The following is a 25,957-nucleotide window of genomic DNA, read 5'->3' on the forward strand; positions in this document are numbered from 1 at the left end:
CTCCGATCACATTACCCTGGTTTATACAGTAGAACAGTATTTATGATTTTCCTCCATGTGCCACCAGAGGAAGCTCACGTACCACTGATGGCACACGCACCACAGGTTGAGAACCATGAAGTCATATTTTTTATATATATATATTTCTTGTCATGTCACACATCAGTTGCCAATATTCTGTTTTGATTCTTCTTATTTTTCCATCCCTGAGTTGTTACTTTAATTTTGAAGGAGCAAATTTGTCCATGGATGAAGAAAGTACTCTTATTTTTTATTATGTAATAATAATTGTTGTTGTAATAATAATAATAATAATAATAATAATAATTAAGCAGGTGGGAAATCTGGGAAAAAGTGCTAATTTCCTTACGGTTTTCGACTTCCTTCCTCATTCCTGAAGTGAATGCACGTCTTTCTCCTGCAGCAGCAGCAGCAGCAGCAGAAATATGTTTGTTCAGCCTCTTCTCCAGCACGAGGACTCCACACCTGTGCAGGAGGAGGAGGGGGAGGAGCAAAATGAGGAGGAGGAGGAGGCGGAGTCATGGGGGTATAAATATAGAAAGACTGAAGATGCCGCGAAACTGCGTGTGGAAGGGACCGCAACCACCTCATCATGGCGAATAAGATCATCAACAATGGACTGTCAGCCTTCATCCTGGTGAGTGACTGCTGTGTTTGACTGAAGAAGAAAAAGAAAGTAGGTTAATCTGAGTTAATCTGAACATCAGCAGTGAGATTATTGCTATGTGGTTTGGCTGGACAAGTAAATAATCTTTGTGCAAAAGTGCAAAAAGTGGGTTATTTTTATTCTCTAAAGTCGGTGATTCTTAAGGTGTGGGCTGTTTCTTTCATTTACCAAATGTATTTATTTATATTCTGCTTTGTTTTGGGTTATTTATTTGTTTTTGGCACCATGAACATAAACCCTAAAAAATTTCACAACTTCAGATATTCAAAAATATAGACCTATGATTCCCAAAGATTGGGTCAGGACACAAATGGATCACAGGGGGGTTGTTTTTTTTGGAGGAGTTTGAGGGTTTGTGGTTTGAGAATTCTAATTATAATAGTGATGATCATTTGTGACCCGTGTAAATGTTGTAAAATGTGACTGTGGCTGTGTTTGCAGGTGATCTGGATGGCCATCAACATCTTCCTCTTTGTCTGGTTTTATCTCTTCTACGATCTGGGGGATCAGTTTTTCTACACGCGTCATCTGTTAGGGGTGAGAGCAGCTGTCAAATGTGGTTTTTGTGTTTACAAAAATGTACAAAAATCCAACCTCTACATCCATCTTCCTCTACAAGTTAAATCCCCGCATCCAAACTCCTGAATGTGTCTCTGTTCTTTTATAACACTTTTATATTCACCACTGTAACAAACAATATGGGAAAAAAAGTGGAAAAAATGTAATTATTCTGTGCAGTTTATTCATGAAAGGATTTCAGTTGCAGCAAATTAAACACGTTAGAATAAATATAAACAAATTCCCAGAATGATGTCTTTATATTACATTTTATTGAATTTACATCCATCTACATTATTTTCCCGTCTTTTAAAATGCCTTGTTATTGACTGTTGTTATTATATGATGACGTATGACTTACTGATAAGCTACAGTGTGTGACCAGCGACAACCACTGAATCATACTTTCACTATACAATATTTCTAGTCTAATCAGACTAGTAATCTCTCTCTGATGAAAGAAATCACAGATTTTTTTCCGATGTTTGTGTAAAATCTGGAGAGATTTTTACAGATGAAATCATGAGTGCATATATTAATGTGATGAACCGTGTGTGTGTGTGATTGCAGTCGGCCTTGGCCTGGGCCAGAGCTCCTGCTGCTGTGCTCAACTTTAACTGCATGCTAGTGCTGCTTCCTGTGTGCAGGAACCTGCTGTCTCTGATCCGAGGCTCCTTCATGGTAACAGCACACTGTCAAATACATGTTAATGTTACATCATCATCATCATCATTTTAATATCAAACTTTTATACTTTTATCCATTACATTTTTCCACATGTACAGTATATACCTTGTTTATTATTTACATTTCTTTTTTCTTATTTTATTACGTTTTAGTACTTACTCTTATTTTTATTACTTCTTTAAAGTTTAATCTAATCTTAATATTAGCATTTTATAGTTATTAAAATGCTTTTTAACCATATGATAAGTGGAATTAAACTGTTTTTAGTAGGGTTGCACGATATTATCAGCATAATATTGGTATCGGCAGATAACAAAAACTAATGACTAAAACATTGGGCTAAATGAGCTCCTACCTCATTGACTCCTATGCTGACGCCCTCTCCAATTATTATTCTTATATATACTGTACATTTATTTATTGTTTATTCAGTGAAGAAAATGTATATCTACATCTGGTGTGACATGAGTATGAAAAAGTCTGCAGGGAAAAAGCAATATGTGTGTGTGTGTGTGTGTGTGTGTGTGTGTGAATGTATATATATATATATATATATATATATATATATATATATATATATATATATATATATATATATATGTATATATATATATGTATATATGTTGGTGAGTCTCTGTTTTTTTACGGAGTTGCTTCTTGCAGAATGTTTGACTTTCCCCTCCCTTTTGTCTTCTCAGTGCTGCGGCAGAACAATAAGGAAGCAACTGGACAAAAATCTGTCGTTCCACAAGCTTGTCGCGTACATGATCGCACTGATGACAGGTGAACAGAAGCGTGCATTTCTCTGTCTTTAAACCTCAAACAAACAATTGTTGCATGAATGCATTTCAACAGAAAAGGTACAGATAAGTGTCTGTGCTGGACTTTCTATTTTTAACTTGTAGTTGCTGGCTTCTAGTTTCCCCCGGTCACATTGTTGTACATTAAGGTCAAAGTGACATTTCATATTTTCATATTCACACAGACAAAAAGACAGGGTGGGAGAGAGAAACAAAGCAGTCAACTTTCTTTTCTTCTATCCACATTGTGAAACTCTACCTGAAGCTTATCAAGAGTCTTGTTTTTTGTTTTTTTTTAGATCGTTTACTCAGTGGTGAGTCAGGTGACGGAGCAGAAGTAATTTCGTAATTTCACTCTGATATAGAACAACTGCATCCCAAGAAATACTGTGAAATAATATAAGAACATAAATGGGCTTGGAGTTGAGCCCTGAGGCACACCATACTTTTTAATTTTAAGTACAATACTAAAAAAAATTATGTTTTGTTCCACCTGGTTTAAAAACAAATTATTCATTTACCACTTTAAATGCTGATGTGCAAAAATGAACAGAAACATACAATTTAAGGTTGTAAATAAATCACATTAAGGCGAAGAATATAATCAGTAAAGAAACCTTAGGATCCCAGTACTTGCTTGTATCTTTTATATATACAATAATACAATTTAATACACTAGGTGTTTATGTTTGACCTGCAGTCCACTATCAAGTTTCAGTCTGAAGCGGTCTGTGTTAGCTTGAGACAAAAGCTGGGATTTAAGTCGGTAACTTTTTTGGATCATTGAACATTGTTTTGACCCAGTATTAACCATGTACATACTTGTAGGTAGTTTTGATACAAATAGTAAAATATCTGCATGGTTGAACACAAGTTATGTTTTGTGTGTGTGTGTGTGTGTGTGTGTGTGTGTGTGTGTGTGTGTGTGTGCGCAGTTACATGGTAAAGGAACTAGGGAAGCAGCAAATGGACAGGGAGACAAATGACACCCAGAATAAATATTGACCCAAGATGTGTCCAAATGACTTTTCCCACGTTAGATAAGACGAAATCTTCTGAAAATGCAGGTTTTTTTTGAAATTCAAGATATTTTTTTCTCTCTCTCTGTGTTCCCACAGCCGTTCACGTGATTGCACATTTGCTGAATGTGGAGTGGTACAACAACAGCAGACTAGGAGTTTACGACAAACTCAGCACTGCTCTGTCGGACCTGGAGGACACGGAAAACACCACCTACCTGAACCCGATCCGCAAAACAGACATCGTAAGTCAGTGGCTAATTATATTTAATGGCTAATTATTACATAAGGGGGCTTTGCGTTGAACCCTGAGGCGCACCATACCTGGGGAAATAAAGCAGAATGTTTCTCAAATTAGAAATACTCTTAAATGAGGCAGAGATTTCTTTTAAAAGAGTCGATTAAAAGAAAGGAGATCACCTAAGTTGATGAGATGAATCCTCTGGAGGCCATGAATATCTGGACATGCATGTGTGCCAGTTCATGCACTAACAACACACACTGGCCATTTTTATCATTATCAAATTCCTCTGCTTCAGGATCCGCAGCAGATTCCCACCTACCTTGTCTTCACCACCATCGCTGGCCTCACGGGAGTCATCATCACTCTGGCCCTCATCATCATCATCACCTCCTCCATGGAGGTCATCAGGCGCAGCTATTTCGAGGTCTTCTGGTACACGCATCACCTCTTCATCATCTTCTTCGCTGGTCTCGTCTTTCATGGAGCTGGGTGAGGGGGAAAAAAAGGACTTTTTTTATTATTATTGTGGTTGTTGTTGTTATTGGACCCTGGTTTTACTCCTGTGTCTCGTCTGCAGACGCATTGTGAGGAGTCAGCAAACAACAGACCCACCACACAACTTCACCTTCTGTAAAGACCGCACTGATGACTGGGGACGGATTCCCGAGTGTCCGATTCCTCAGTTTGCTGGAGGTTTTCCACAGGTTTGTCTCGTCAGTAGAGTTAATCCTTCATTAGCGAAATATCTGGGTTATAATCCGTTTCTTTTTTTTTCTTTCAGACGTGGATGTGGGTGATCGCTCCAATGGTCCTGTATCTCTGTGAACGTCTGCTGCGTTTCATTCGTTACATGCAAGCCGTCAGATACAGGAAGGTGCGTTTGATTCACGGCTCACTGTCTGGTTTGCATGTGTGGGCTTTTTGAAGTCACCAAATGTGTTTCCTGCTACACTTTACACTTTACACTTTTCAGATCGTGATGAGACCGTCCAAAGTGCTGGAGCTGCAGCTGGTGAAGAGCGGTTTCAAAATGGAGGTGGGCCAGTACGTCTTCCTCAACTGCCCGGCTATTTCTCAGCTGGAGTGGCACCCGTTCACCATGACCTCCGCTCCTGAGGAAGACTTCCTCAGCGTCCACATCCGCTCGGCCGGAGACTGGACCGACAAACTCATCGACATCATGCAGAAGCTGCCGGAGGGAGCGCAAGGACCAAAGTGAGTACGAAAACTTGCCTGCTTCTTGCTGCTGATTTGGGTGGAATGAACCTTTAAAACTTGGAAGTATTTAGTGAAAGTAGAATTTTTGTGGAGTAAACCTTTAAAACGTATAGAGAGAGAGAGACTTGCACAAGCCCCTCCCCCTCAACAATTCTCCCCGCCCCCTTCCAAACACCTGTCTCTAACTGTCCAAAACCTGTCATCATGTTTTAAAGTTGTCATATTTCAAGAAGGGTTGATGATACGGATACAATGTTTGGTTTGTAAGCGTCAGAAGGCTTTCAGGAGCTCGCACATTTAAATTTGTGAAAAACTGGTGTGAATTGACAGAGAAATGACAGTTTTAAAATCACCCTGGTCTTCAGAGCTGAGTATTAACATGGGAGTCAGTGGGAGGTTTGACCAGAACTCACTGCGCTTCTAGAAAAAATCCTCGGCTAGAGTGTCCCACTGGTGCAATACACACTCGTTACAAAGTCTGAAAACGTGCAAAACAAAGTACAAAAATTAAACTGCGATTGTTTAAAAACCATAACGGGTATCAAAGCTTTGAACCACGTCTCTACGTCAAATTGGGCTGGGTTGTGATTATTTATTGTATGAGGAAATTTTTCAGAAAGATTTTGCGATTTTTGACGCCATAGTTACTCAAAACACTAAAAGTCACAGCACGCCATTTCCAATCAAACTGCATGTTTTGATATAGGATTTGTTTCTTTTTCCTCACAGCTGTGGAAATTGTTCTTAGTTTCTAATATATTATAAAAATATTGTTCTCATGCTAGTTTTTGGATAATTATCATTATTATTATTTTCATTTTACAATTTTAATCTAATATGGCATCTTAAATCCTCCCTGTGTGCTGCGACAGCCTCAATCTTACTCTTTGTTCGAAGAGAACACCTTTCAAGTTAAATATTTAACCAAAAAGTCACTCCATTTAAAAGCAGTGTCACAAATGTTTTGACCATATTTGGTTTAAATGTCAGTGAGCAGCAACGCTTTGCTACAAAACAAATAGATGAGGAAAAAAAAAAACCCATTGCTCCTCTGGAGGTTTCATCACATCAGTCTCAGCAGATAACAGTTGTTATCTAAAGACTAAGATCTTTTTTTTCCCCCTCTGGGCGCCTTAATGACTCATTATATTGTCTGATGACATTTAAAGAAAGGAAGAAAAGAAGAACATGTTTCAGTCAAAGTAAACATGGAATAAATGGATGTTTTCTTCGCTGCTGTGTTTCAAGGTCCGTGGACACAAGGACTTGAAGATAAATGCATTCAATACAAAAAACACCTTTTGAATCAATGTTCCCTAGACTCACAATGAATTACTTTGGTCATGGTCACTATCATATGCATATAAATCGACATTAAGGGGCCATTTTATTAGGTACATGTGGTGTGGTCTCCCAGTGCTCTTTGAATTAATGTTGTCTTTGTATCATTTTAAACCAGACTGACCGTTCTCCTCTGACCTCTGGCCTCAACAAAGGCATTTTTCAGAACGTTCTGTCAACATTTGAGATGGTTGTGCGGGAAAGTCCCAGTAGATAAGCAGCTTCTGAAATACACAACTTTGTTTGCACTCTTAAACCACTGATTTATTGTTTCTAATCAGTGTCTTGTGATATTTATCAAGATCTCAACAGGTCTTTTAACCTGGTTAAATAAAGGTTAAATAAAAGAATCTTATGGTGAGACAACAGATTACACTCACCTCTGCCTTTCTTTAAGTGCATCAGTGGCCTTCACATACCAGAAAGAATGATGTCCCTTGTTTGTCCATTTGGGCTTCTGTTAAATACAAGGTTACATAAGAGCGTAAATATTCTGTATTTCATCAGGATCACAACTATTGACCGTGTGAGAAAAGCTAGTGTCATAGTGGACACCAATAGCTCTAATTTTGTATTTGCTTCACTTTATCAGAGTCAACCTTTGCAGAGATGATGTTCACATATTGTACTTTGATTTGACTGAAGTTTAGAGCGGCATCTGAAAGCCAAATGATTCCAATAGACCTTGCAGTTGCAGAGATACACTCATTTCATCATACTAGTGTGTAACGTTCGAGCACGGACCTACGTAATAGGCTCAGGGCGTAAAAGGTGAAAAACGAAACAAAAATCCATCCATTTTCTGTAGCGTAACCCCCTTTTGACAGTTTCTAAATGTGCTGTTTGTGGTGTTTCTTCAGAATGGGCGTGGACGGACCCTTCGGCACAGCCAGCGAGGACGTCTTTGACTACGAGGTCAGCATGCTGGTCGGTGCCGGCATCGGCGTCACTCCCTTTGCCTCCATCCTCAAATCCATCTGGTACAAGTTCAAAGACTCCAACCCTAAACTGCGGACTAGAAAGGTAACAACCGTCGTCATCCACTCCACGATGACACCCTGTTATGATTAATTAATAAGACACGAGACGCTTTTGTCTCTGAAATACAAAGTGCTTTGTGTGTTAGAGTGTGAGTCACCAGCAGAACCATTGTTTTATGATTCTGCGTTTTGTTTCCTTGTTCCAGATTTACTTTTATTGGCTCTGCCGGGAAACGCACGCCTTCGAGTGGTTCGCCGACCTCCTGCAGGTGCTCGAGAAAGAGATGGAGGAGCGAGGAATGGACCACTTCCTCACCTACAAACTCTACCTGACCGGATGGGACCAAAGCACCGTGAGTGTGCTCACTTCAAAGTCCACATTAAGCGCATGTGACACCACTTGACCTTTAACTCTTAAGGTGTTGCTGTTGTTTTTCTCTTCCCTCTTTACTTTTAATCACAGGCGAATCACGTGAAGGTTTGGGTGGATGACGACACAGACGTGGTCACCGGGCTCAAGCAGAAGACTCACTATGGCAGACCCATCTGGGACAAGGAGTTTGAACAAGTTCGCAAAGAGAATCCAACGTAAGATTAAAGTCAATTCAGGGAAACTGAGAATAATTAATTAGCTAAAGTAATCACAGAAGTAGTTGAGCTCAAAATATCAAAAGTACAAGCACTACTACCAGCTGTCTCAAAGATTAGGGTTTAACTTTATGTTTAGAAGTCAATAAAACATGATGGAAACTGATGTTTTGCTACTTGTTCATGTGACTTCTATCTAAACCTATTTAAAAAGCTTGATTAAAAGTTTAATCAAACGCATTTCTACGACGAGGACCGTTTGTCCTAGTTTGCGTTGATAAAAAAAAAATGGGCTTTTTCCTGATAATTTACAGTTACTTATGTAAGATTGATAATGTTGACAAAAGGAGAGAAGCAGCCAGTAACGCAACATTATGGGCGCCAGCTGCTATAAAACAGCAAAGAAACCTACTTGTTGTGTGACACGGTGAACATGGAGTAAAACTATGAAGCGGGAGAAAATGAAAATACCCACATTTCCTGATATTTTATTCAAAGATATCCCTTAATTATTTTTAAATTCTACAACTCCAATGCCTTTTATTGTGGACAGCCACTCTCCTGTTTTCCCCACTATACTCACTCTACAATCTGAATCAACATACTCTCGTTCTGCTGCTGTCCTCAGGTCTGTGGTGGGAACCTTCCTGTGTGGCCCTCAAGTTCTAGGAAAGGTCTTGGAGAAGAAATGTGCCAAGTACTCCGACGTGGATCCCCGGAAGACCAAATTTTACTTCAACAAGGAGAACTTCTGAGCAGAGAGAAAGAAAGGGCACTTGGACATTTATCATTCAGCATCGATCAAAATAAAGACGCGGTAACAAAGAAAAAAGCAGCCTGAGGACCTTTAACACGGTGTGGTTTGTTATTGAAGAGGTGCAGCACGGAACATTCATTGTCTCTTCTCAGTCGCGTAAACCACAATGAAATACCAATACCAGAGTCCTCATTGCACACTTAGATTCATTTATCAGTCAAAGCTTTCTGGTGAAGTCGAATTCCTGCTCAAGAAAAGTGTGGGTTATTTAACCTGTCAAACGTGCTGCCGTTTCCTGAACAAAACTATGTGTGTGTGTGTGTGTGTGTGTGTAAACCAGAAGAAAGGAAGGACAGTTCGGTCATTGTCATGATCTTTTTAAGCCTTTGTTACATAAACTGTAAGCTACTTGTGAATAAATGTAAAAGAAATGTGGTTTTCTTTTGTTTGTTTTATTGACAAAACACGACTCAAATCCTTTTCCAGAGCAAACGCATGAACACAGTTGACAGTTTTGCTTATTCTACAATCCAAAAACACAAACTTTAGTCTTTCATACAGAAAACAGACAATTTGATTTAAAAAGGAAAAACTATACAAAGGTTCAGACTAAGAGGAGGCATCTTCAGACATGGTCAGAATGAGACTTTTTGCACTATGATGGAGAATCAGAATTTCCTTATAAAAAAGTGGGAAAACCTCCACCCCTGCTGTCATCTGAGGGTTCTTTCTCTGCCGGCCGGGTCACGGTGCCCCTCCTGCCGTCTTCTGAATCTGCTCTTTGAGGATGAGGATGCTCTGCCGCTGCTCTGGAGGCAACATGGCGATCTGTTCTGGGGTCAGCTGCAGGACTTGCATGATCAGGGCAGCCTGGAAAATGGAAGGAAACATGTCAGACCTAGTTATGCTGTGTCTATATCGAACTGTATTCTCCTGTTTTCACTCTTTTAACACTATTTTAAGCGACACCTGGTTTCAGTGCAGGAGAAACAGGAAAATCTGAACATTTCTTAGACAGGAAATTCCTGCTTTAAAGTGAGTTCCAGTTTCTCTTCCCTCCAGCATTTAAAGGGGACACATTATGCAAAATCAACCTTTTTAACCATTTCAATACTTATATTTGGGACTCTGGAGGCCCTACCAGTCGCCAAAGTGTGGAAAAAGAATACTCAGTCATGTTTTCGTGGTTCCCCTTAGTGTAAGTATAGGTGATAAAACACTCGATGTTGAATTCCCTGCGCTTATGGCGGCAGCATGCGCATTTCACCGCGAATGTTACCGCTCACCAGTAAGTTTACTTCGAGAGCTCCACCTTAGCTCCTCCTTGTCCCTGCGAGAGTGCAGGCGAGGGAGGAAGAGCGGTATTATGTCAACGCGGAGGGACAAGTGGGCTGTTCGTGGCTGCACAGTGGAGCACAGTGTTTTACACAAACTTCCAGCCTCAGAGGATTTTATATATGAAGCTAATGTGCTGGATAAAGTCGGCAAACGTGTGTTTGTGTGTTCGCACCACTTCACATCAGACTGCGGCCAGCGGTCGCCGTATTTAGTCAGCGAACGTATTTCACCGACGTAACCGGAGCACAGACTCAGTCTGATACAGTCACATACAGCAGCTGGCGATCAGCGGTGCTGCACTCTCTGTGAAAATCAGTTAAAAAGACATAGGGACACCACCGCTGATCGCCAGCAGCGAGCGGCGAGCTGCCTAAAATGCCGCGGCTCACCGCTGGCGATCAGCAGTGGCGATCAGCGGTGCTGTCCCCAAGTGTTTTTAACTGATTTACAGTTCGGCACTGTTCGGCTCGATCTTTATGTAGGACGTCTCTTCCTGTGACGGCACTCTCGCTGTTTTCTGCGCACGCTGCCATGTTGATATTGTCAGAGAACTAGTGGAGGGAGGGGGAGGGAACAGCATCTGAGCAAGTGAGCGCTGTAAAGAGGACAAATCAGAAACCCCCTGGAAGAAGTGGGTGTGTGTTTGCCTGTGTCTCATTTGCATATAAGGGACCATGCAGGAAAACCGAGCGTTCTGCAAGGGGCAGGTTTAGCAGGGTTATTGAACTGCTATTGTGCTTCATCCTTATTTTGACCAAGGCATGTCACTGACATGTTCATTAGGACACCAGGGAACTATTTTAATGGGGGAAATAGGGTATAATATGTCCACTTTAAACAAGGTAGTGGATGACGTGATATTCTTTATGTATCTGCTGTTTTAATTGTATATTTATTTGTTCCTTTGTCTGAAAATATAAAATGATATTCTCATGGAGGTTATTCATAGAGAATCCTAGGCCAGAGGTCAGTCTGGGTATCAAAGTCCAATAACTAAGGCGTTAGTCTCTTCAGTGTCAATAAGCCACAAAGGAGAAGAGGTATTTTCAGAAGCTTGCGCTTGTTTTGTTGAAATGAAAAACAACGCATGCTTCATGAGACACTTGAAAGAGAATGGAATAAATATAAGAGAAATTTGATGCAAAAAAGACGACCAGTGAAAATAATGTTCATTAATATCCAAGTTGAGCAGAGGGAACACTCACCTTCTCCTGGTCCTGTGAGGAGACCTGGCTCTGCCCCGGACTGAAGCCGCCTCCTGACGGGGGAACACCGGCCATACCAGGACCCTGCAGGACAAACACACCGGCAACATCAACACGTGTACTTTAGGACGGTCCCCAAAACTGCGGCAGTATGTTTAAGAAAGGCTTTTATCAGATTTAAAAAAACAAAGAATAAATGGAGAGCTTCCATCTGTGTCCAACTACAACATTAAAACCAAACAAAGACAGGGACAGAAAGGCTCGGTGGTTACCGGTCGTGCAGGTGGAGGAGCGTTTGGGCCCATGCCATGAGGGACGGGGCCTTGCATTGCTGGCGCCATGGGAACCCTCTGTGCAGTCACTGGCCCGCGAGCGTCCATCGCCCTCGGGTCACGGCCTGCACGATGAGACAAAACCCATATTTTACTGAGAGTCACTGATGTGAACATGAGGCATCAATCTATCATAGATCGCTGCACCATGGTTTTAAAGACAAATTGTGACGCTTCGATTATTGTTTCCTGATCTAATCGTAGCCCTGATAATTAAGTGGAAAAAATCCCACCACTGATGATCACAGCAGTTACCTCTCGTTTCCATTGGAGGTCCCCGTGGCTCCATCATCGGGGGTCCTCTGGGGTCACCGATCATGTTCCGTGGTTCACCCATGGGTGGGCCTCTCATGTCCATTGGAGGTCCTCTCATGTCCGGCGGTGGTCCACCTGCCATTGGTGGGGCCATGTGTACAGGGGGGGCCTGGTGTTGTGGTGGAGCGGCCATGTAGCCTCGGCTAAGAGTTCAGACATGTCTTATGTAAGCGTTGGCCAAAGTTACAAGTTTACTCTTTTTTTTTTTTTTTTTTTCTTTTCTTGTTAAGGAAACAAGCCACATTTTTGTGGTTGACATCTTTTCAGGAAAAGCCTCTGAGAACTGGAACATTTCCTTCTGCTGCTGCTGCCAGAAAATACAGATCGAACGCATCCAGTAGACCGTTTTTTATGAAAGATAACAATTTCATGTTTGCATCACAACTTTTGCACATTTGCACATTTTCCTTTTCATTTACTTGCTAAACTATCTCCTAAAGTAGTATATCTGCAGCTTGGTAAAAAATCTGGAATCTTTTCTGGTCCAGAAAGACAGTAGAAAAGTCAAATATTTGGTATTTTGCTATTAAGAAAATCTCTTTTAACTAGTCATTTTCTGATGTATTAATGCCATTATGTGAGTATTAATGAAATGTAATAGGACTGTAATGTCTTACTTGGGGTCTATGACCTCTCCAGTGACAGACAGAAGGGTTCCTCCTCTAGGGTCATTGGGACCATCACCCAGCAGGCCTCTGGGCGGGATACCACCAGGTCCTGAGAGAGAAAAGCACATATTCAAACACACAACTGTAAAAGACGCATTGTGTCTTCCTTCTTTTTTTTTTTTTTTTTACTGACCAGGAAATGTTTCATGACTAATCCAATAGCATGGGCTGGGAAGTCACACACAATCACAAAGAGGTGAGTGTTTGCCTCAGGTCACAGTAAGGAGTTTATGAAGACATGGGGGCGATGTCACAACACACAGGGAATCAGGCCAGAGACACAAAAATGTAGGAATAACGTGGGGAAAAACCTAGTCTCACATTTAATTGAAAGGGGTTTACATCATGACATACACCATGCGATCTGTATAATGTCAAAGAATATGCTCAATAACCTAATTGCCTCACCCGCTGACGGGCTGAATAAATCACAGGGCAGGACACCTTCTGAATACAGTCCACACTTACAGTAAGTCGTTACACAACGACTGGCATAATATTTGTTTCCTCAAATGTTGCATCACATTAGGCAACATCAACACTACACCTACACAGCTGTTCTGATTAGACCTCTTCTTAATGACTCTGTGGGCGTGGCCAAGTTGGGTGTGACTGACCGCTCTGCTGCCGCACCTGCTGAGGTGCGATGACTCATTCACCTGTAAACATTTTTATTGACACTTATATTTTTTATAATAAATACGATAAATACCTGACTCATCAGACGAAGTAGAAACCGTGTTAGAACAAATATTATGATGGCGTTTAATCTTGAATGCCACAGCTACAAGGAAAACCTGCTTCATGCTAATTTACAGTGTCAAATACTATACTTCATACTGTAATGCGTTGGTTAAGTTCAGTGTTTCCCAAACCCTGGTTCCTCAGGGAACACTGCCCTGCTCCAACACACCTGATTCAGATGAAGAGCTGTTATCGGGCTTTTGCACTAAGCCCCTCCCACCAGAGGAACATGGACACTTGCATACTATGTGACCTAAAGCAATCTTTCCATCTCTGAAAGGCTCTGGCTTTTTTGTTTTCGTTTTTATTGTGCAACTCTATTTCCTCTTTTACATATATGTATATATATTTTTTTTACTTTTTTGTCTTTAACAGATAATGGAAATGAGTCCTTTGCCCTACCAACTGAGCTAGCCGGCACCCCTTAAACTTATTTTAACCCTAACCCTCAACAACGATATTTCTTAAATAATATTTCTTTAAATGAATCATTACAGATGGATAGACACGCAGCCTGATCGCCATGTTTCCCCTGCATTACATGCCAGGGATGTATATTACAAAAAGCACATCTGCACCAATCCTGCAGGCTGACAAAAAGAATGAGCCAGCCAGCCTGAGTGGACAACCTGCTGTGCTGAGCTGATGAGGCCCTCATGGTGCCATTTCAGCTTCCTCTACAGAAACCAAAAGGTGCAACATAAGTATCTAAAGAGCTCTTTTGTGCCAACAGCCAAAATGCATTGCAATGCAGTCAAACTAGTTAAAGAGTTTCTTTAGGGGCTGAAAACCTGGTATCTCTCTTTGTATTTCATGTGGCGGTGACTCTGCTGCTATGGATTACACTGGAAACACAGGATCACAATATATGCTTATTAATCCCTTATTAATTGTTTTTTTCATACACATACTGAACATCAGCTGTATATTATAGTAAGAAACACCAAGAGACCCATTAACCTGCTCGTTAGCACAAATATCTAATCAAGAGAAACTATCCAGTGATCAACAGCTGCCTTTTTCTCACCAAGAACAAGTGATAATCCGTTTAAATCCGTACTAGATTAACTAAAAGGTTGTGTGAACTATTTGTTTACACTATGTATGTGACATCGACCTTAAAAAATGCTTCACTTAAAAACACACTAATCATGCAATAGCGCCACACCTGAGTCTGTAGGCATGCAGCATTATCTAATGACTGAGCACCGCTTATGCCCCGTTACATAACCTTTGCATAAACAGGCTCGACAACGGCTGAATGTGTCTCGACAATGCTTCGTTAAAGTGAACATGCACCGCCATGCCGTCTAAAAATAAATATTGTACACACAGCGAGTGCTACATTTCAGATCTGCAATACAATCCGACGACACATGCCCACTGCATAATAGTCCCGGCGACGAGTGACTGCTGAACTGAGGGAACACGGCGATACCTTGAGGACGCTCGATGGCAGCTTGGCCAGATGATCCTGTGGGAGAATGCTGAAGGTTTCCTGAGCCAGCGTTAAAGTGAAAAGAGGGCAAAGCATCACATGGAAGTTTGGAGCGTGCACATGAAATTAGTCTTCAACACACACACAAAGGCGTGAAGAGGGGAACTAACATCATACACATACGCTTATGGGAGACTGTCATGTTCTATACAGACTCCTTAAGAGTCTGGCTGAAAAAACCTTCACTGATGGCAAACCTCTGGTGACACCTAGTGATCTCAGTGAGATATGACATGCAATGAGACATAAATTGTAAACGAGGAAATGTGTTTTTCAGTAGATAAATGGATTGTTTGCCTGCAAATCATTTACTTTTATGAATTTAACAGGAGAAATAACTGAATGGAGGAACAGATCTTTGCTATCGCTAATAAAACATATTGCTATGAGTGATGGATATTGCACAATTTTGCCATTGGGCGCCCACGGCACGGTTCTAAAAATAGCAATGACAACATGAGGTGGCGCAGCTGCATGTGAATTGAGCCACAGTCGGCGGACATTAAGCATTTTGTGATTAACTCCAATATAAGGCTGGTGCAAAGGACTGAGGTAGATCTAGCTCGTTAATGACGGTCGATTATCCTGATCGCTCATTGAGCATGTGTGCACATGTGGATTGGTACAAAGGCTTGTGCCTCACGGCAAAGCGCTGACCACAAATTCACACCACAGGGCTTTGTGCGAGAAGAATGACGCACTACCACGTACAGATGAGGGGAGAAGTAAAACTTTCTGGATGTTTTAATAGGCTATGGATACTACAGGTAAATGTGTGTTATGCTGCTGTCAACTAAACTAACTTTAACATTGTCTGATTTTCTATTTTATTCTTATTTTAATACGACAAATGTTAAAAAATTAAAACAAACTTGCTTTATGCAAAGACAAAACGGAAGAAGCAGAGAATATGGTCGATATTAAAACACAATGTTTCCATGTGATTTATGTTATCACTCAGTAAAATATCATTTATACTGTTGATAAAAAATAGTGACAATCGTGAGGACTCAGCGATGAAATGAATGTGTACGTAATAGAAAGCATAATTTAAAATTTAAATGTTAAAAGGCCTAAAACGTGTACATGGTAGCCCTCCATACTAATCTCAAAAAGGTTTTAAGTATTGACATTTTAATTTTTTTGACTAGAATACATTACTTACTTTGAAAAACGTGGTGCAGTTCTTCCTGCGTCACTATATTGTCAAACCTTTAAAACCCTTTAACAGACCATCAAATGTTTGATATTTGAAAACGTCTGAAGTTGCTTTTGTATCAGTAGCAAAAAACATAAGAAAAAAAAATCGCCGCGTTTGTCAAACAAGACATAATCCTTAAACCCATCTATCTAAATGTTGTATTTATCAGTGAGACTCTCTTCTTACACAGAGAGGATTAGAACAGACTTATGAGCTACAGCATGACAGCTGTGTGGATACAACTGAGGACATATGAAGCATAGAAAATGCATTTCTATACAAACAGCTGGAGTAAAAAAGTGTTTTTTTTTGGGATCAAAGATTTTTAAAGTGATCAATTTGTGGTCACGTGCGATGAAACACCTCACACATTAACCATGAGCGACTTTTGCAAGTGATATTTGGACCATAGTGACGATGTGACCACAAATTCATCACTTGGTGATGCAGGGCTGATGGTTACCTGGAGGTCCAACTGGTCCTGGTCCCGGTCCAGGTCCTGGTCCTGGTCCAGGCATTGGTCCTGGGACGACACCCATACTTGGGGGTTGCATCATTTGAGGGGCTCCGTTGACGTGCAGACCAGGCTGATGATATTCCAAAGCATATCAATAATTAACACAAAAAGGAACATTACCTTCATCTTCAGAGCCATGATGAAAATGTAGTAAAATTATAAATTACAGGTCCAAGTTCACTTCCAATTAACATATTCAGTAAATTATCGTAGTGTTGCTGTTGACTAGAACCGACACCATTTTTCTACATACTGTAGGTGAACTTTTTCTGAACAAAAGTGTGTGTAACGTAAATTTCGCTTGTTTTAGAGTTTAATGTTTAAAGAACAAACAAGACGTGAACCAGGGAAACTTGCACGAGGTTCACCGGTACCCACACATGAATTAAACCGTGGTCGTGACCCTGTTATGGACTGGCGACCTGTCCAGGGTGTACCCGGCCTTTCGCTTTTGGATTAAGCGATGGAAGACGGACAAAGAACGCAGAAAGAAACTTCAAACAAGTGAAGAGTGTTCTACTCACCACAGGCTGCGGCTGTGACACTGGCGCACTGGGCTGTGCCGAAGGTGGATTGACTGGTGGGGCCACTGCGCCCGGTCCACTGGGAACCAGAGGCTGAACTGTAGTTTGACGGTGCAGCATTTTCTGAAGTGTTTGAAGTGTTTTTTTTTTTTTTTTTTTTTATAAAATCATCAAAAACAGAACATGGATCACATTTATTCCAACAGACATCTGTTTACAAGAGTTAAGCACTACAGTTTTAAATAAAAGTCAGATTCATGTCATCTCTTCATTCTCAATCCATCTTCTCTTACCAAAGCGATCTCAGGGTCAACAATCCGCATGACCACCTGGGCCTGCAGCAGGGCGTAAGCCAGCTGAGGGTTCTGCAGCAGCATGTTCCTCGCCTCCTGGGGACTGTTCTGCACACACAGCTGGAGAGAGAAATCAAATTTTCATCAAATAGAATCATGGAAAAGACAGGGGGGAAAAAACAACTTAGTTTGCTTTGTGAGTTTTGACTTCTTGACAGGTTGAACAAAAGAGGAGCAACAATACCTGTGGTGTCTAGATCACACTCTGATTCTTGAACATTCACGCTCTGATCAGCATTTGGAGCTGTACTACTAAAACAAGCTCTGGTGCAAAAAAAACCCTAACACTTTTCCAGTCGGGAGAAAAATGTCTGCAGTGTGTTGTCCCTCTAAGCTTAATGAAGCAGACTGCCAGCTGTGCAAAGATATGGCTCCTTTGGCAGTGTTGAGAGAGACGGGATGTACAGCACATCTTGAAAGAGCATTACACTGTATATACAGTCACAGGAAGTTTATTTTGTATAATGTAATACTTTCAAATAGATACCCAACATTTAAAAAGGTAGGACATTTAAAAGGTGATACTAACAATGTATGCATTCAGTAATCCTTCAGGAGCTCCAACCACAACGTACATTATCTTGCTGCCATGTGAGTGGCTGATTATTTGCATTAATGAGCAGTTGAACAAAATATACCCACAGAGAGTATATACATCGTGGACAAAGCCTCATAATTTATGATTCAGAAATTCACAGATGTCACCTGCAACCAGCTGTCATTCACAGTGGTGTCTGGTGCTTTATCGTCTCTTGTGCTCCAAATGGGAAGATAATTCAAAAGGTTGACATCGTGTTCTATTTAAGAAGACCGGAATTTAGCAATTTGAGACCATTAAGTGTCTACTGCAGGGTGGGAAGTTGGCTCACTTTCCCACTCTTGCAAAAAGCAGAGTGACCAAGGTTATGAACTAAAATTGAAAAAACATTTTTGTTAACTGAAATAAAAAGGAAAGAACTAGAGTTTAAAAAAACAAACAAAAAAAACATTAACTAACTGAAACTGTATTGTGTGTTTATAAAACTAATTAAAACTTCATAGCTATGCCTTTTGGGTTCATATGAAGTGGATTTATTTTTTTCTGCCAGCAATTTTGAAAGGTTGTATTTGAGACAACATTCTCATTCATTTCTTTTGTTTACAATGTTGGTCATGATTTGTTATGTAGTTAATTGGGTCGAGTGGGTTAATCTAAGTGAATCGAACCTCTAGTCTTTTATTGGGTTTATTTGTTTGGTCTAGTCTGTTTTATTTTTAATGTTGCTCATGTTTTTCCTCCAATGGAGCTCTTGAGACTCCTGACTCACAAGCATTGTGATGTGTCTCCATCCATTATCTAGCGCTTTATCCTCTACCGGAGGGTTGCGGGGGGTGCTGTGCCAATCTCAGCTGAGTGTTAGTTATTATTTTTATTTTTTCTTATGTTATGTTTATGTGTCTTTAGTCTGTTGGCTATATTTTTTTTTTACCTTTCACACTAACTGCATTCAACCTCAACAGTATTATGCACATTTTGCGATGGTTGTTCATTTATCCTAATAAACTTTTAAAATGGCATCTTTTGCTGGGGTGTTATGACACAATATAACCTTTTTGCACCTTGCACCTGGCAAATACTCTATAATGCAAAAAACAACCTACTGAAAAAACCCAAACTATTATTACTTTACTGGTGGCTAACTGCTACTTAAATCCTATTTTCCTGGGCTACACTTCACCTCAAACCCGACTACGTCCAGTTTTTATTTATGGTCTATAAGTGCCTGTGACAGCATGACAGTTTCTGGTTCGGAGACTTTGATCTCTCTCCCACTTGCTGCTGTTCAGGTATTACAGCTTTCTTTGTTTCCCCAAATACAGATCAAGAGCTGTGTTAAAAAACAAAACACAACACCATTTAGCTAATGGACCACAAGTCAATGTCTTAATTTGAAAAAAGTGTACTGAATTACTATCACTTACCTCGCCTTTTAAAACCTCCTGAGGCTGCCTAAGAATTCTGTTGTACTAAACACTTTGCATAAATTCACCAATGTATAACACAAATACCATTGATGCACCAGTTGAAAAGACTGAGACATTGATGCCAAGCACTAGGCATCATAACTGCCTATTACAGTGAAATCAGGAGTGGGCCGTTTTAAGTGCACCTCTTACCACCCAATTTAGCAAAATAAAGAAGGGAGGGAAAGCTCGATAAAAGTAATTAACTCGTCTCTAGAAAAGCAAAGTTAATCAATTCAAACTGTCTACAGGGGAAAGAAAGGGAGTTGGAAATTAAGCAATTCCTGTGAGACCTGCGTTGTATATGAAAATAACCCTCATAAGAGGAAACTCAACCTGTCACTCTTTCAAATCAATTTAAACCAACCTACCTTCATCTGTTTCATAAGTTCAAACATCTGCTCTGGCGGGAGACTGGCCACAGCTCTGCTGATGGACTCTGGAGCTTCCTCCGGCTGGATACAATCTCCATAAGGAGACTCGATTACGGGGGCTCCTGTTCCCAAACCTGAGTGTGACGAAAATGGCAGAAAACTGTAGCATTACACCAGAGTCTGAAACATGAATACATTCATAAAAGACAGCACCTCTGGCTAAAATATGCCAAAATAAAATAAAACACCTACTTTTGAGCTCTTCCTTGTTTTTCTCGCTGGCTGCGTTGTCCACACGGAGAGCCCGGCCACTGAACTCTCTTCCGTTCAGGTTCCGCATGGCACTGAGGGCCGTCTCCTGGTCTTGATATTCACAGAAGCCATATCCCTTTGGCTTCCCTGTCTCCCTGTCATACACTAACCTGAAAACCAGAGGAGAGAAATCATGAAGACAAACCCGATGGTAAAATTTAGACCAAGACAACTGGGAAATCTCATTAAAGCTATTTACAAAACGACATAAGTGTGCAAGCTTAAAATGTGAATTTGATCAAGAAAAGTCTGACAAAGTGTGTGATTGTTCATGACAATAAAGCTTCCACTGCTGTAGCCTGTCTACTTCCAACGATTGATGTGCTGTGCGTTAAGAGATGATGCTTTGGTTGTAATAAATGTGTTTATTTGAGTTGCTGTTGCCTTTCTATCATTTGAAACCAGTCTGGACATTCTTCTCCAACATCATCACATTTTCTTTTCTTTCTCAAAACAATCTCTGTAAACTCAAGAGATGGTGCGTGAAAATCCCAGTGGATCAGCGGTTTCTGAGATACTCAGACCAGCCAGTCTGGCACCAACACCCACGCCATAATAACAGTCATTTATTTAGACATCACACCTCTTCCCCCATTCTAATGCTCAGTTTGGAGTTCAGTTGGTCATCTTGAACATGACAACATGCCTAAATGCATGGAATTAGTGTTTTACCAATTAGTTTTACCAATAATTAAAATGAGCTTTCTGATTTTTCATCTTAAATGTGAAGGAATATTTCCTGAGTTCTTTGCTTCATATAACAAATAAATCATTCAAACTGATCTATTGTGATTCGTGGACAAAACAAGACATTCGAGAACATCATCATTTCCAGGTTTAGTAAACACTAATCAACGTTTTACGTAACTTTACGCACCAAACAATGGGATACAACCAAACAAAGGGAATCTAATCGACACATTAATCCATTATGAAGATAATTGCAGCCATTATACATGTACATAAAGAGGTCATACTAAAAGCATCATACAGTTGAATCAACATCTTTTGTGTTTGTTTTCACCCAGAAGCATATATAGTTCACATTATAAAACATACTGACCTCCAGTTTGAGACCCCTGGCTTAGAGAAACAAATGAACTAGTATAATAACAATAATAACAATAATAACAAGAATAATAATAATAATAATGGCGGGCACGTACTTACTCGATACGATTTATTTAGGTTTATTTAATTAATTGAGATCCCTGGATGTGCTCAGTGTTTGGTTCACAGTTGAATGGGACTCTTTTCACTCACCTGAAGCTGACAACAAGTCCCACTTCAGAGAAGATATCTTTGAGCTGTTCCTCAGTAGCTTCGTACGGAATGTTTCCCACTAACACAGTCATAGACAGAAGAAAATAACATTTAAGTGGAAAGAATAAACCAAAACTTTAATTTTAAAATGTGCTGTCCCCCTACCTCCCTCGTTGTCTTGCTAACACAGTTAAGTTAGCAAGCATTCATCCTTTAGCTGCTACTTTTCCCCGATGTTCTATTTAGTATCAGGTCAAACGACTTGTACCGAAGGCATGAGTGGACGCACACTTACCGAATACGGATCGTAGCGAGCGGTCCACGGCTGGGTCTCTGTTCGCGGCGGCAGCGGCGGCTGCAGCGGCGATGGAGGCGGCTGCTACATTCGCCATTTTGGGGACAGAAAAGAATGTGACACCGGGAAATTAAATGAAGGTGACTTCCGGCAGAAAGAACGGCTCCACGATTGATTATCAAATTGTGTGTCCTTTCCTAACAACTTCACACTGACCTGAGGACACCACGACCTACGGCGTCTTCACTTTTGACATGAACCAACAATAGTGATAGCTCTCTATAGGTCGGCTGCAGTGAAGTACACAGTCAAAGAGATAAACTGGCGAGGAGAATAGGGGGCGCTGTTGCCCTCTGTTCCCGCTGTGACCCACAAGACCGTGAGAGGCTGCAGACGTCGGAACAAGTCAGATATCCCCTAAAGTCGCGTTTTCTACAGCAGACGCGTCAAGTTGAAGATTTGGTAAGTGACTTTTTTGAACACTAACTTAATAATCTTAATTTAGCTTATTAGCAAATGACCGGTAACTCAAAATGAAGCTTTTGGCAATGTGAGGGGTCGTTGTGTTGTGCTTTGAAGACACCTGCCTTTGATTTAAGCAGTATTTTGTACTTTTATCAAAGTCTAGTCTACAAATAAATAAGGCCATAGACAATTCAACAGTTCATTGTTCATCTGGCTGATCTGGGCTCTTTTGTGCTATTCCTTCAAGTACATTTTCATTGTTGAGAAGAATCATCATCTTGCCATTAAGGCAGTTGACACAATTGATTTATATGTAAGAATATGAAGAAAAGTGGTTGAATTATTAATGACTAAAAAGTGTTGTTGAGGGGATAGGTGTTCTCTTTTGGTTATCTGCAGGAATGCGCAGCAGCTTGGACAGGCAAAGAAAAATGGTCTAATAGGAGGAGAAAAGGTGGATGCCATTAGTTCAGAAAGGAAGAATGTGATTAAAGGTGTGATCTATGATGTATGTGTTGTCAGAAAGGCAGATTAATAATAAGGGTGGACAATGTGCTGGATGTGAGGTGAGTCAAGGCCAAGGAAGGAGGAAATCCTAATGTCTCAGTCCTTGTTACATTTGAAGGAAATGTTCTTTCCTTTAAGATGTTCATACAAAGAAAAAAAGCCCAACAACTGTTTTGAAGCTTTATGTCACGATATTTCATCGCGATACCACAGAAACAGTATTTAGGAGGACATCTCACAGCATTTCAAAGTAAAAGTGTTTGTTTGGATATGGAATGACGTATACCTCACAATAAAAACATATTTATGATGCAAAATGAATCTATAAATAATTAATAGACAGAAATAAATAATAAAAACAATTAATGTGTTACATTTAATAATGTGATTACGTATCATCATAAAAATATTGTGAAATGTTTATGCCAACTGTTAGCAAAACAACAAATGCGTTGTGTTAACTAGTAAGAAGTGGCAGGCCGCATGAAATCGATTCAGGGACCACATGAGGCCCACTGGCCGTGAGTTTGAAACCCCTGCTCCAAAGTGACCGCAGGTGTTTTGGCCTCTATGTGGCCCTGTGATGGACTGGCGACTCGTCAGAAATATTAAGTTCCTCATTAAATATAACATATTAACCAGGTTTTATCACCCTAAAGCCAAATTGTTTCAGATTATTTTCTTTATTCTTATTATTGTTTAATATTTGTAATGTGCTGGACCAACATATCTGGAGTTTCACAGCAATTGGCATCTGTTATTATGTGCCTGCTAGAAAGGAAGCAAACAATAAAACAGTGTGGGTAAAGTGGGTTTATTAGACTCACACGTGCAAACATTTGCTGCAAATCTAATACCACCACTTTGAGAAAACCCCCACAAATCATGTATCCTAAAAAGAAGTTGGACAAGAAATGGTGTGCTATGTCTTTTCTAAGCTATCCAAGTAACCATGGCAAAGAAAATCACGGAAAACAGCTAGAAAAATGCCAATTTGCAAAGATCAGAGGCAGATGAACCCAAACATATGAATAAAAGATACACTAAACATGAGGACTTCATCAGCAACACTGTTTACCTGCGTTCCTAAACAGCAATGAAGAACAATAAACTCTCCATTAGCAACTGCAGTCCTGCAACTGATGACATGCAATGAATTAAAATGTGCAGTTTGACCAGAAAGGGTGTGCTGTCACTTTTCTAAGCACTTCAAATACACATGGCATCAAAAGTCATTAAGAGCTGCCAATAAATTAGAATCAGAATCAGTGTCCTGGTGGTCGTAAAAATGTCTTTTTACGCGGCCTTGTGAGATGTGGTTGAAACTTTAAATGTGTCACAAGGCTACTAAGCATGTCATGGACCAAGAAGCAGGCACAATTCAAAATGTTCTATTTCACTATTTAAGGACAATGCAATAACACAGTTTAACAAAACATTAGCTATTTGGAGCCTCTCAGTTTCCTCAGTATTTACAAAATAACTAATTTCTGTCTGAAATACAGTTTTTTTTAACTGTTCATAGGCTTGTTTTCTTCTTTAAATAATACGAAATGTCAGAGAGGACCAGCACTTGTCAAGTAAAGTATTTATTATTAGTGTATACAAATTGAGTTAAAGTAATGGTTCCACTGGGGCTCGAACCCAGGACCTTCTGCGTGTAAAGCAGACGTGATAACCGCTACACTATGGAACCAGGTGCCGAAGAGGGATATGGGTTGAATCATAAAGCATAAAGCATGAATTGCGAAAGGATGGTCATAGCCGTTAGCAATAAATACTGACGGTTTCTGCGCCGACTTCCTCCGGCGCAGCGAGACCCAGTACCTCGGTGAGTTCCAGCCTCCAGTGAGTCACCTCGCTGTGTTACGAACACGGCGTCACGTCGGAGCTGCCGCCGATTTGGCTCAGTGTTGACTCCGAGCTCCGTGTGGGACGCTCTGGCTTTGTGGCGGAACACACGGCACCACAAGCTACGACATGTACGCTTCCAACATGTTAAATAAGCACAAGCTTCGAGTCTCACTCGAAACACGTACTGTATGCGTGTGCTAGTGCATTTAGCATGGACAGCTGGGACAATGATAACCATTGTTAACAATAATGAGAAGTGGACAGGTGTATTTTACCTGCTGATGATAGAGTCAGTGGACTGTGATGTCGACTGTGAGAATGAATGAATAGATGTACTTGTCATTTGACTTCATGTATTATTTGATTTGGCTCTTCCAATGTTTCTTTTTCATTAGTTTTTTTATACTCTATGATTGTGAGTACACAAGAGATATCCTTTATGAAAGAGCCGCTGTGTAAAATTTAGATAAAAAATCTTGTTTTCCGATTTGTCATTGACTGTATACGATCATCCTGATTGTGTGAATTGTTGTTTTCCATTACCCCGGAATCAGCCATTTACTGTATATTTATACCAGGGACAGGGTCAGCTCTTCAGAGGCCACCATTCTGGACCACCATGTCTTTACCACAGTCCACACTGTGGTAAACAAAGTAAACATGTTTTGAGTTGTAATGCTAACTGAAGGACTCATCACCTTTGGAAGGGAAGGGTGAGGTGAGGGATTTTCAGCTTCAACGTGCAACTTCACCGATGCTTGTTGCTAAATTTTACACACTGTAAGTCAAGCTTCACCTTAGTTTTCACTGCGGAAAGAAGCAAAGTAACCATTCTAAATCATACTAACATATAGATTGCTTTACAACTGCTGTTTAGTCTGTTGATTTGTGTTGTTAAACATTATACAGCTGATACAGAGCTGAGTTTAAGGTTTAATCTTTACACATTCCTGTGTGTAGGGGGGGGGGGGATTTTTTTGTTACCTCTTCAGATCTGTTCTGGTATAAACACTAACTTTGTCAGGACCAGTAGTCCCCATGAAGACCAAAGTTCGGTCCTAATGAAGCAGAACCTCATTTCTGAGGCTCTGGTTACATTGAGGATTGAGATGTAAATTGTGGTGAGGTTATTGGATCAGGGTTAGGCATTACCTAGTAATGATTTAAGGTTTGTGATGTGGCTTTGTTTAGGCTGTCCAAATGAGTGGACGTAAGTGGAGTGCAATCTGTGTGTGTACTTGTATTTATATCTTTGTGAGGTCCAAAAAAACAAAACCTATATTTGTGGGGACATTTTGTACAGGCCCC

The 25,957-nt window shown here is 40.4% G+C and overlaps 3 protein-coding genes and 1 non-coding gene across 5 annotated transcripts in view; 2 read left to right on the forward strand and 2 right to left on the reverse strand.

Annotated features, from left to right (window-relative positions):
* The first annotated feature begins 560 nt into the window (after positions 1-560).
* On the forward strand, positions 561-9,315 carry nox1 (NADPH oxidase 1). The gene is made up of 13 exons (XM_058649512.1): positions 561-658; positions 1,130-1,225; positions 1,817-1,927; positions 2,632-2,716; positions 3,852-3,997; positions 4,292-4,485; positions 4,574-4,700; positions 4,778-4,870; positions 4,970-5,211; positions 7,416-7,578; positions 7,742-7,888; positions 7,999-8,123; positions 8,752-9,315. The coding sequence occupies exons 1-13, from the start codon at positions 614-616 to the stop codon at positions 8,876-8,878; spliced, it is 1,701 nt and encodes a 566-aa protein (XP_058505495.1). The 5' UTR covers positions 561-613; the 3' UTR covers positions 8,879-9,315.
* On the reverse strand, positions 9,314-21,993 carry cstf2 (cleavage stimulation factor, 3' pre-RNA, subunit 2). Of its 2 annotated transcripts, XM_058649513.1 has the most exons (13): positions 21,824-21,993; positions 21,529-21,607; positions 20,206-20,375; positions 19,951-20,087; positions 17,516-17,635; positions 17,223-17,345; positions 16,645-16,768; positions 14,921-14,980; positions 12,688-12,787; positions 12,011-12,213; positions 11,696-11,820; positions 11,424-11,507; positions 9,314-9,750 (listed from the first exon to the last, which is right to left on the reverse strand). In XM_058649513.1, exons 1-13 carry the CDS (start codon positions 21,918-21,920, stop codon positions 9,625-9,627), a joined length of 1,548 nt encoding a protein of 515 aa, XP_058505496.1. In that variant the 5' UTR covers positions 21,921-21,993; the 3' UTR covers positions 9,314-9,624. The 2 variants fall into 2 exon arrangements, with proteins under 2 accessions (XP_058505496.1, XP_058505497.1); XM_058649514.1 differs by lacking the exon at positions 14,921-14,980 and having other exon boundaries at positions 21,824-21,987.
* A 38-nt stretch (positions 21,994-22,031) lies between these two features.
* bcorl1 (BCL6 corepressor-like 1) overlaps positions 22,032-25,957 on the forward strand; it is a 38,309-nt gene continuing 34,383 nt past the window's right edge. Inside the window, exon 1 of the mRNA XM_058649503.1 lies at positions 22,032-22,285. The gene's annotated coding sequence lies outside the window, so the exon portion shown is untranslated. The remainder of the gene's footprint in view (positions 22,286-25,957) is intronic.
* On the reverse strand, positions 24,419-24,491 carry trnav-uac (transfer RNA valine (anticodon UAC)). Its single transcript has one exon. It is a non-coding gene; the product is annotated as a tRNA-Val (tRNA).

This window comes from Solea solea, chromosome 14 (assembly GCF_958295425.1).
Source record: "Solea solea chromosome 14, fSolSol10.1, whole genome shotgun sequence".
In the NCBI taxonomy this organism is placed as follows: domain Eukaryota; kingdom Metazoa; phylum Chordata; class Actinopteri; order Pleuronectiformes; family Soleidae; genus Solea; species Solea solea.

What these genes read in the sequence shown, in the direction of transcription:
- nox1 (XM_058649512.1), top strand. Translation starts at nt 614, where the DNA reads ATGGCGAATAAGATCATCAACAATGGACTGTCAGCCTTCATCCTG. An exon ending in CGATCCGCAAAACAGACATC is followed by an intron (nt 3,998 to 4,291) that starts GTAAGTCAGTGG and finishes CCTCTGCTTCAG; the next exon opens with GATCCGCAGCAGATTCCCAC. An exon ending in CCGGATGGGACCAAAGCACC is followed by an intron (nt 7,889 to 7,998) that starts GTGAGTGTGCTC and finishes TTTTAATCACAG; the next exon opens with GCGAATCACGTGAAGGTTTG.
- cstf2 (XM_058649513.1), bottom strand. Translation starts at nt 21,920, where the DNA reads ATGGCGAATGTAGCAGCCGCCTCCATCGCCGCTGCAGCCGCCGCTGCC. An exon ending in TGTCACAGCCGCAGCCTGTG is followed by an intron (nt 16,769 to 17,222) that starts GTGAGTAGAACA and finishes GAATATCATCAG; the next exon opens with CCTGGTCTGCACGTCAACGG. An exon ending in GGAGAGGTCATAGACCCCAA is followed by an intron (nt 12,214 to 12,687) that starts GTAAGACATTAC and finishes CTGAACTCTTAG; the next exon opens with CCGAGGCTACATGGCCGCTC.